The sequence below is a fragment of the Dermacentor andersoni genome, chromosome 4 (genome assembly GCF_023375885.2).
Source record: "Dermacentor andersoni chromosome 4, qqDerAnde1_hic_scaffold, whole genome shotgun sequence".
In the NCBI taxonomy this organism is placed as follows: Eukaryota; Metazoa; Arthropoda; class Arachnida; order Ixodida; family Ixodidae; genus Dermacentor; species Dermacentor andersoni.
Genome location: NC_092817.1, coordinates 57390817 through 57402443, shown reverse-complemented (window position 1 = coordinate 57402443; position 11627 = coordinate 57390817). Strand labels below are relative to the sequence as shown.

The 11627-nt window shown below is 48.3% G+C and overlaps 1 protein-coding gene across 1 annotated transcript; it reads left to right on the top strand.

Annotated features, from left to right (window-relative positions):
* Positions 1 to 5268: 5268 nt before the first annotated feature.
* On the top strand, positions 5269 to 9437 carry LOC126536128 (serine/threonine-protein phosphatase 2A regulatory subunit B'' subunit alpha-like). Its single transcript, XM_055074203.1, has 2 exons — positions 5269 to 5414; positions 7745 to 9437. Exons 1-2 carry the CDS (start codon positions 5378 to 5380, stop codon positions 9064 to 9066), a joined length of 1359 nt encoding a protein of 452 aa, XP_054930178.1. The 5' UTR covers positions 5269 to 5377; the 3' UTR covers positions 9067 to 9437.
* Positions 9438 to 11627: the final 2190 nt, after the last annotated feature.

Sequence of the window (11627 nt, the reverse complement as noted above, 5' to 3'; positions counted from 1 at the left end):
ACAGGCCGGGGGCTCTCTGCATTTATCTTTTCTTGGGGGCACCCTGCCCCTTCCGGGTTGATAGAATGTAGCACGCGTTGGCTTGCAAGTGACAGAAAAATATATCATGCCCTTAGATTTGCAGAAAATCGGACATCAAGCAGTCCACTGACATTAATTTGCTCAAGTACGAAGACGGCCGCTGACTACGTCGCCCTTACCTCGTACGCCGCCGCAGCTCATCGGGCTGGCGAGCATGTGATCTGCCCGGCTTCCAGGGGTTACTGGAAATCCTTGCATGGCCATGGGAAACATGACACAATGGGAGTGCATTTCTTGTGTAGACGGCGGACGTTGCCAAAGCGACGCGCTCCCGTAGATGACGCGGCAAAAAGAAAGAAATCCCCGTGTGCAAGCTGACTTCTCGTGCCTCGGTGCAATGATGTGCCGACGAGAAGGGAGGACAATGTGCCCAAGGGTTTGGATCAATGGTCCGGATCACGCTTGCTCTGCTACAACCGTCCGCGAACACTACCAGTGCTCCGTTGCTTTCCCCTTCCCTCACGTGGCCGGGACACGCAAAGCCGTACAATGGAAGCCTTCCTTTTGTGGCCGAATGTTCCTCGGTAGCCCGTCCGCCTTATCGTGTCCCCAGCTGAAGGTCTACGTGTTATCGTGTCTACAGCTGAAGCTAAATTTTATTTCTTAATAGAGTGACCACATGAATAATGCTTTTCTTTACCACGCATCCCCTATACTTGGACAGCGAGGATTGTCCTTTGTGCCTTCGCGGAACGCCCTGTAGCGGACGACGCGCGGGATTGGCCTTATATACTCGCGTTGCGGAGAACGCCTGACGCTGGGCAGTTCCTGCCCTAATAAATGTCAGCTTGCGCAACTTGCATCATGCCCATTATTTTGCGACTGCTACTTCCGTATTCGAAAACACAATCATCTCGGTACATTTAACGTGTGGGTGAGGGGGAGGTCCGGATAAAGTATTATATATAATCAGCCGCGCCCAACGACGGGTGTGCCTTAAGGCATGAAATCGTTGCATTATCAAATGCTGGAACTTCAATCTCTGTCTAGAGATAGCCCACGTACCGTTGCAGTCTCGGTATCTTATCACCATCAACAATCTAATCAAACATCTTACAGGTATAACTGTCGAATATCATCATGTAAGCACGACTTATCGTAGATATATGGTCAGGAAAAGGACCTTGGTCGAACGTGCAGAACCGTTTCAATACCAATAGAACACTGACTTGATTTTTTTTCTAAAGGCATGTGTTACTTCCGACTTTGATGATTTCATTTTCAGGCTATTTCTAAATAAGAGCTACACGGTTACTTGCTTCCGGACAGGAGAAAAAACCGCAGCTATTTCGTATTTCGACAAAATGAGGGCCACTTTTTGGTGACGTGTACCGAATATTCGCGCAATGTAGGTTACTTATGCGCTCTGAAAAACAGTAATTGAATAGTCGCTTTCTCCCAATTACGCATTATACACGGCATTTAGTTGTTTTCCTCCAGTATCCTCGGTAAAATATGCGGGGCACGGTGTTTATATTTATTCGAAGTGCGAAGCAGTGTTCTGAGTGACGAGCGATATATTTTTTATTCTGTGTACGTTCATTACAGCTTTTGTAGAAAATTAATCATTGAAGCGTTCCAGAGTGTCATATTGCCGCTAACCTAAACGTTTCTCAGACTCCTAAAGCAACAGCACGAGACGCGGTTGACATTCTGTGAAAATAGAGAAAACTTTAAACGCAATGCGTTCCGAAACTTTCACTTTCCTGCAAGTGTTGCAGATAATTACCAAAGCCCCGTTTTCCCATGTGTTTTCGTGCATCATACGAGATTCGTAGTTTTTTTTCTCTGGCGTCCTCGGTGAGCTAAACAAGGCACCTGATTTATATCTGTGGAAAATTAGGGGCATGGTATGACCAATGAGTTGGCAATGTTCCAAATGGGTGGGTTAAATGCGCATTTTCCAGTAGAATACATACGCAAGTGGTCCATAGCGTTATTAGTCTGTTTAACGAGCGGTGTAAAACTTAGACAGCCGCGCTGGTATAATTACGACTACAATTGAGGACAATGTTGCGAACATAAGGGAAAGAATACGCCAAGTTTATGTGCGATGGTAAATGCGTGTTGATCAAATACAGCGTTAAAAATAATTGTAAGCAAGTGTTTGAGACACCCTCCAGTTGAATAACGTGCTGCTCCCCTGGCACGCCTTTCGACCGCCGGACAAATAGCACTCAATTTACCGGGAGCCTAAAAAACAACCTGCATCCCATGACGACCTGCAACGTTCTTGAGGCCGTGTGGCAAGCTGCGTTCATAGGGCACAACTACCACATTCTTATTCCTGCTTCTTCCTTCGACCTCCCGCCTCCTTGAGTTTTTCACCCATTTAATGAACTTTTCACAGCTACCCGATACTAAGCTACCCGGGTGCCCGGCTTCCTCCAGCCTGAATACCTGGCGTGCAAAGGCGTCGCCCTTTGTATGCACACATGATTTCACCAGGGCAGCCCGAAATCTGCAAATACAAATGGCGTTTTCAACTATTTTGGAATGACCTGAGCTAAAGTTCAACAGGGGCTTGGTAGAGCGGAGGAAATATTCCGAGCAGACAAGGTCGTTTAAAAAACGTAATCTTATGAGGTCTAGGTATTGCAATTCAGCCTCTTTGGCTTGCTCCGAGGTGAGTCTCGGACCCTGACCAAGCTCCTTTAAGAGATCTATTAATTCGTCCGCCTTGCTGGTAAAGTCGTCTCTGTCAATTACAACCAGAAAATCATCAACATATCTGAATGTCATCAGGGCTAACCCAGAACGACGCCGGTCTAATGCCCCATCCACCTGTGGCAAAAAGAAGAAAAAATGCTTCTCAGGACGGGAGCCACCCTGGATCCGTTACCAATACCAGCCCTCTGTATGAAAACCATGTCATTGCATCTAATGATAGTTGACCTCAGGTAACACGACAAATGCTCACGGACACTGCGCTCATGTTTGGCCGAAGCTGAAGCGCGTTTGGTTATGCCAGGCATGGAAGCGCAACTATTTATTTATTTATTCAAATACCCTAAAGGCCCAGCAGGCATTACATAGGGGGGAACAACAGTTAGTACAAAGCAACGCACTACTACGATGTGTACAGAAGTCGCTCACCATTAACAGCATGTTGAAGAGAAAAAACAAAATATAAAGATACATATCAACAATCAGCAACAAACATTCAATTGTTACAGAGAGTAGCGTTATATATACACAAACATGTATGAAGTGATCATAAATATAGTAATCAAGCTATATATACAGTTCCGTCAAAATGTCACAGAACAATATATCAAGATTACAGTATTCTATAGTGTAAAGATGTTGCTGTTTGTTTGTATCTGTATATTTTCTCCCTGCTCATATGGCGGGCCGCCATTGCGGCCTCACTCTGTAGCGCAGGTTCATCTCTTTACGAGGCGTTACTGGAGCGGGTGCAACTTAAGAACCACTCCCTCTTACATGTTAAAAATGCAAAAAAAAAAAAAAAAACACGGCGGCATATATTACATTCCGTTGCAGTGTACAGTATGTCTTATTTACAAGGCATATTTCTCGCCCTACAGAATAGTTATTCGGCCTTCTCGACGCTTTTATTCTGTCCATCTGAGAGCTTTTATACAGTACTCCAGCGTGCGCCCGCGTGCGCCCTTCACTGTATGCCCGCTGTCAAAGGCCGTAGCAGTTCAGGTGAAGATGAAACAAACGCGACCAAAGGGAGCATTGATACGCAAGGAAATAAAAAAGTTGGTACAAATGTATATTCCATCAGCATAATGCCTCCGCTTTTAGTTCTTGTGCAGGTACGTTTTATGCCACAGCCTAGAATGCCTGCAGTGGTACCGTATATAGTTATAATTCATGCCACAACATCGTTCGCCACAATATTCACCGATGTATGTTCATTGTTTCTGTGGCTTGTCATAAGATTATAATAACACGTATGCACTCTAAATTGTTGATCAATGAATTTCCGTTGTATGACTTGAGCATGCGCTCGTGCAAAATTAAAGCATTTTTGACATTGCGAGACCAAATATCTCGACTGGTATCAATAAAATCTTAATTAAGTTCAACCTGACTACGTCCCCCGCCGCACATCACATTGTACAGGTTAGCCCCGCGACTAAAACACCATATCGGGATCGCAACACCACACAATAACCAGTAAACTTCCAATCCATACAATAGGTCCCTTGAGCCACGATTTGAAACTCTATTTATAGGTTACAATCTAAACATTACAAGACATTTGGCGTTGCAGTAACCTTCATAATAGCCGATTCGACACATGTAACCTCTAGCCGCGACGGAAATTAACAAAAACACAAAGATCAAGTCGTTCTAGAACGGAGTAACCTTTATGTTATGGGTTAGTTGTAACTATAAATTAATTTAAACGTTACCGTGCTATACCATGCAGATACTGACAGGCGCATATAGACCATTCAATGTCTCTGAAGCAGCTCTCTTCGCCCGGAACAGTTGTGGGTCCTGGACCAAGGCAACCCTGGGCAACGAACACCGAACCAGACATCTGAGATATTAAATGTTTCCCTTTCTGTCCAATGTTATTATTGTTGTAGTTGCACGACAGTGAGAATACTTGCCCCAGGCATGGAAATTCGTTGACTTTCGCATTGCGTGCTTGCTCCTTTTACCATGGCGCTTGCCCACTACAGAAAATTGGCCAGGAAGTCGGCGGTTAAATGGAGGAGGGGAGAAAAAATAAACTGATTAGAAAACGAATCGTGGATATCGTACAAATTTTGAAACAGACTTAGGTGCAAACAAGTGCACATAGAGTGATGTTTTTCATTCCCCCCCCCCCCCCCTTGGCCCCCTGAACTATTCAGACAAACAAAAATTCCGAGTCTCGTATTGAGCGAAGCGGAGTGGAAAATGCTATCTTTATCCAAATTTGAACAAAAACAAAGCAACGGCAAACGCGGAATGATTCTGTTTTTCTTTTACTTGTTAGATTATATTAACATAGGCTACTGTGTTGTAGTTGGTATACCGTCCGTCGCGCATCCATGGCCAGAGATGGTGAAGCAAATGACTGCTCATTCATTCGTTTCTATAAATCTCATTGTGTTCAAACCCGCCGATTCTTGGTCTATCCCCTGCTGGATGTACGTGCCATATATCGAAGGCTCATCATCATCATCATCTTCCTCCTTTTCGACGGGCGTGGATCGCGAGCATTGACGCATCGACATGGCCGCGCCAGGGCTGGACCCCAGGCACGCCAGGGGCCCAACTCTTTGACCGCGCCGAAGCGCCTCTCCAGCACTGCATTCATGCGCCTCCCATGTCGGAGCCCGCCCGCCCGCTGCTGCTGCACGACGGTAAGGACGACACCCTGCCGTAAGAGTGGTCCTCGCCCTGCGACTCGCCGTGAAACCCGACAGACGAAATTACCACGGCTCGCTCGTCGTCCCTACAGTATACGCGCTCGTGGTCGCGGCGGCGGGCCGCACGAAACACTGTCAGCAGGGCTTATTGAGGCACTTCGAAAGTCACTTTCGTGATCGTTGTCATTATTGGCTGTTGGGATGAAGTACGTGCATCTCGGGAGGAGGAGGAGAAAACATTTATTAGAAATGAAAAGACACGAGGGATGAGAGCTTCTGCTTCTCCTTCCTTCAGTGTCGCGCTAGTGAGGGGACTCCTACGGCTGCCGCCCGCCCGGCCCGCCAAACCAGTTGCTGCTGGTCACGCGGGTTTGAGCTGGACAGAGCAGCCTCTCAGTGTTCGGGGGTTGGGTTTGGGATTAGGGGTAGGTTGGGAGCCTTGGGGCAAGGCCAAGTGAGCGAGGCATACTATCCACAGTGCGGACACTTGTGGGAGTATATAATGTGGGTTGTATGGCGTGTAGAGGCTTAGACGAGGAAAGTTTTCCGTTTTCAGTTTCCGCCACGCAACTGCCTCCTCCAGAGTGAGGGTTTTATGCGGATGGGGATGTAGACGGTGGGACAGGCGGTAGTGTTGGAGGAGGTATCGGTTCTATGTAGTCTGCACTTTCCGTTGTGTGGAACCCAGGTGGCATAAGCTCGGGCAATGGCGTGAGCACGTTGGTTCCTACTGATGGAATCGCGACGAGGAGTCCACACTATAGTTGTGTACTGTGTGAGGGAAGGTGCGTTGGGGAAGATACGATAGGCTGTAGAGCTGGCCTCAGAAGTAACTGCTACCTGCCTCCTGGGAGTCCGAAATGACGATTACACTGTCTTCATTTGGGCGTGACGCGATGGCGAGGACAATGAGCGCCTCCTCCGATGCCGCCGTGGTGGTGGTCCGAAAGAATGCTGGGTCACTTCCTGCAGGTTGCTGTCCACGACGCTCACCGTGTGGGCTGAACTATGGAGTTTCTTGGCTGCATTCACGTAGAGTGTATGGGGCTGGTCGCCGTAGCGGCGATGGATGGCGTGTGCTCGATCGTGTCGACGCTGTGAGTGATGCTTAGGGTGGATCTTGTGCGGGATGACAATGACGCGAATGCGTTCTCTCACGTTTATTGGTATTCGTATGGTCGCAGTGAGGACGTTGTCGGTCAGCGCCTTTCCGAGGTTTCAGAAAGCTTGTCGGCCAGTTCTGGAGCGTTGTAGATATTCACGCTGATTAATCATATGCGCCTCAATAATTTCCCTAGCAGAGTTGTACAGTTCATGAAATTCTTGACTCATGGTGGAGGTTGAGTCTCGAGACGCATCCGCAGGATAAGCCGCACCGTCGTTAACGGGCCCGGTCTTTGTGAACGTCGGACTACATGCCCAGAAAACGTGATGTAGTACATGACAGGTGACGTGCGTAAGCACGGGCCGTTATCGTTGGAAACAACGTGCGGTGGAACATGCGCAACATGCGCCAGCCAGGTGGGGTAGAAAAAAAAGTCCGGCTCTGTTCACGATGATCAAGTGTTATAAACTTTCGCTTCTGATTTATTTTTAAGCTGGAAAACGTTTAGAAGGCGATTTAGGCACGTTGCGGATGACATCCGCACGTATACAATTAATACAGAAGTCTGGCTTTTGAGTTTCATTTCAAGAAAAATGACGTTGCTATCTTGGGGCCCTTAAAACTATAGCACCGTGCTGAGACCGTTAACGCGCAATACTTATACAGCCACTTCGCTAACGGAGAACTCTCCTGGGCTCGCTATGGCACATTGTGTTTAAACTTTTCCCCATTGCACTGAACGTAGTAACGGCCCTCCTTCTTCAGTGAGGAAGCGGTTTATGCGCTGACCGCCTGCTGCCTTATTTCGAATAACATAGACTAATCATTCCTCTAACATTGCATGCGTGTTAATTGGTGAATATGTGGCCATAATTTTTTTTTAGGCAGTCCATTTCATATCCTACCACTTTCATGTTCTCGCAAACAGTCGTATATGTGTCATGTCCAGAGACGTAGCCAGGGTGACGGAGGCGGGCACATACTCGTCCCCCCTCCCCGAAACTTATGTGTTGTTATGCGGCCTGCCCCACCATCACCCTACCCGTCTCCGGTCAAAGACACCCCCCTCCCCCGCCCCCACCTCGATGTGGTGTAGCCAGAAACGGAAAAATTTTCTTGTTACGCTACTGTTCATATCACTAACCTTTCGCCGCCAGTCGGTAAGCGTGTCCGATAGTTCAGTGTGCTCGCTACAGCTGTAATCTTAATCTGTGCGCAGCTCCTCATCCTGTGGAGGTCGAAGTACACCGCCTGAAATGCAGCCACCGCACGCCATTCTGCATGGCGTCCCACCCGAACGATGGCGCCGGCGGCCCCTCCGAGAAGACCGGCGACCAGGACGACAGCGGGGGTGGCGGTGGAGGAGTGGCCAGGGCAGCGTCCCTAGTCGCCAGCCTCAGCGTGCTCTCGACCGAGGTAGACTCTGACCTGGTCGCCAACGTGTCCGCCGAACTGTGCATGATCGGACGGCGCCAGCTTAAACCCCAAGACATGGAGAGGATCATAAAGGTCTGCAGGCTGCCCCTGTACCTCAAGTTTCCCATGTACCAGGCCATCTCCAAGACACCCACTAGACAGACTATACTCGAGTTCTGCCGCAAGATGCACCAAGTCGCCGGTAAAGACAGACTATCCAAGGCGGTGTTCGTGCTGACCAAAGGCCGTCGTACATTCTTGCAGCCCTGTGACTTCAGGGACCTCATTCAGGACCTCATCGATACCCACAGTGGACTCTCGTTTCTGAAGGAAGTGACCAGGTCCCACAGCGTGTACATTGATACCGTCGTTGCTCGACTGTTCTTCGAGGTCGGAAAGACGTGGACGTGGCGCCTCGGCATGGCGGAGCTCCGGCGCAGCGACTTCCTCTCGCAGCTTGACGCTCTGGAGCTCCACAACGACTTCATGAACGTGGAAGGGGCATTTTCGTACAAAGACGCCTACGTCATTCACACAATGTTCAACTCACTAGACAAGGACAACGATCGTTTGTTAAACAGAGTAGACCTGACGCGATACGAAAAAGGCGCCCTAGTGCCCAAGGCAATCGATAGAGTGTTTGACTTACTGAGCACGTCAGCTATGACGTACGTTGATTTCGTCGTCTTCCTGCTTGCTGAGAAGGACAAGTCGCACCCAAGGAGCATAGAGTACTGGTTCAACCGGCTAGATCTCGACGGTGACGGTAAAATCACGATGTACGAACTCGAGACGTTCTTCCATGAGCAGTACGACCGCGTGTCGCTGCTTATGAACGATCCAGTGTCCTTCGAAGACGTCTATCGACAAATGATTGATCTGGTGAAACCCAAGTCATCTAGCATTTTTGCTCTGTCCGACCTTAAACGGTGTGCGCTTGCCTCTGTGTTTTTTAACACTTTCATCAACACCTACGAGTTCATTCATCATGAGGTCTTCGACCCTTTCGACACAGAACGTTCGCGCAATGGCTTTACACAGTGGGATCAGTTTGCCAAGTCGACGTTCAGTCTTCTCATGGAAGAAGGCGAAAAGGATGACTCCTCCGATGACGACCTGCCTTAATTGGAGTCTTTGCCTCATTCGAGCACAAATTCCCATTTATCTGGTTGGCTTACGGTGGAGTCGTGCGTGCGTGACGCAAATAGCATGAAGGATTAGAAGGCAGGTCGCGAACTGGTGTGACTTTGACTCAAGTGCATGTGCGCCACTCCTATGTGGCACCGCAACTAATAGAACAGCGGTGATGGGGACAACAGTGCTTGTTTAAATTGTTCATTGTTACCCACATGCTTATTTGATAAGACATATTCTGCGAATAAGTTAGCTTACTATGTGAAGATGCCTTCTGCAAACGTACACCTGCATTTTAAGCGGGTCTTTGTTTAGACAGAGTGAATAAGAAAACACCGGAGAAATAAAGATCATTTTCTGTATGCTTTAGATTATTACTCGGCTAACTGCCATTGCGGATTTCCTCGGCTGTTCAAGCATTATCGCACTGTGGCGGAAAGATTTCCACCTTCCTAGAACATTGCTGCATGTGCACTGAGTGCGGGTCCACAAGTGACAAGCGGTAAAGCATTTTGCATCAAGCGCCAGCTCCTCCACCCGCCGGGTAGCACGAGGCCTGGTGCAGTGTCGTATAGCCAGGGTTGTATTTATTTTTCTTCTTCCCCCCCTATTTTTTTTTTTGGGGGGGGGGGGGGGAGAGGCACGCACATAATCTGGGATATGTGAGGTGGGGGGAGGAGGAGGGACTCGGCAGGCGGAATCCCGGTACACAGATATTTCGGGGGAAAGCACGCGCCCGGTGTGCCCCCTCCCCAAATTCATGACGTTTACCAAGTACAATAGATTGGCCAACAAGCCGGCGGTTCAACGCAAGGGAGGAGATAAAACTCACAAGACGAGGTAAGGCAAGGAAATGTGGAAATTCTACAAATAATATCAGAATATGAATTATCTTCAGAAAGACGGATTTTTTTCAAGAGAAAGCTACAGAAGGTCAAGGAATTGTGTTTTAATGCGTAGCGTTCTTTACCCGGCTGTTAGCTGTCGCTTTTGTTTCTCAAATTTAAGTTGGCCCACTCCCATATCATCCCCAAATTCAGGTTGACCCAGCCGCATATCACGCCCAAATTCAGGTCGGCCCACCCTCATATTGCCCCCAAATTTAGGTTGACCCACTCCCAAATTCTAGTCGGCGCACCCCAAAATCTAGGTTGGCCCACTCCAAATGTGAAGTTGGCCCGCCCCCATATCACCTCCAAATTTCGGTGGGCCTACTGCCGAACCAAATTCAGGCTGGCCCACCCCCATATAACTTGCAAATTTAGGTTAGCCCACTTAAAAATTCAGATTGGCCCACCCTAACACCATGCATTTTCTATGAATCCCTATGCATTCATAAAGGTGTCACGCTTTTTGCGTTAGAGACACGATTTTGCTATCGAAATTGCTGCGGCACTCGCAAAGAAATGCTATACGCTTTAAAACGTGATTTCTTTTTCCGCACTAATTGGCCACACGGCGTAACGGAAGTAAGAAATTAAGTATGCCACGGGTACGTTTCATTCACATTATCCTGGAGTGGCTTCTAAAATGTGTCTAGCATAAGCCGTCGCACATATAACTGTTGTCAGGTTAGCCAGATCAATCGAATCTTTGGTCAACAACCTTAGGAGAATTTGCGTTTGCCGCAAACTTGTTCTTGCTCAAATTTCGTAACAAAATCACATTTTTGGTCTACGCCGTTGCATCAAACGCTCTGCCCAGCTGTTTGCCTGGACTGTCTGCAATTGAATGCACGTAGCGAGGCCAGTGCACTTCTTTGGAGAAACCCTTCTAGTGTCAATGAGCGCGTATACGACGGTGGTTTTTCAGTGGTTTATTACGATTGCGGGAATATCTGGCTGCGCCTTGTTTCGCTTTTTCATTCCTACGTTAAAAAGGGCGCTTTTTGCCAATAAAAATCAAAAAGCATTGAGAAAGAAAAAGCGGCAGGTATAATACTGGCGAAAAGGGTTCTACTCAAATTGAGGACGACACAACGAGCTATGGAAAGAATAATGATGGGTGTAACGTTGAGGGATAAGAGCAGATTGGGTGAGGGAACATTAACTCGCGGTTAATGACATCTTAGTTAGTGTCAAGAAAAAGAAATGGGCATGGGCAGGACACATAATGAGGAGGGAAGATAACCGACGGTCATTAAGGGTTATGGACTGGATTTCAAGGGAAGGGAAGCGTAGCAGAAGGCGGCAGAAAGCTAGGTGGGCGGATGAGATTAAGAAGTTTGCAGGGACGACATGGCCGCAATTAGTACATGACCGGGGTTGTTGGAGAAGTATGGGAGAGGCCTTTGCCCTGCAGTGGGCGTAACCAGGATGATGATGATGATGATGATGATGATGATGATGATTGCTCGCGAAGCGACCGCCGCCAGTAGGACTCCACCCCCCTCCCCCCGCACACACACACACTCTCTCCTCTCATCCCAGTGCCTTGCGCGCTACAGAAGACCGCGCGGGAGATTGAGTCGCCATCGTCGGCTAACCCTCGCACGCCTTCATTTGCACATACAGTATACGACGCGCGGCGACCATGTTATCGCCCGTGGGCTT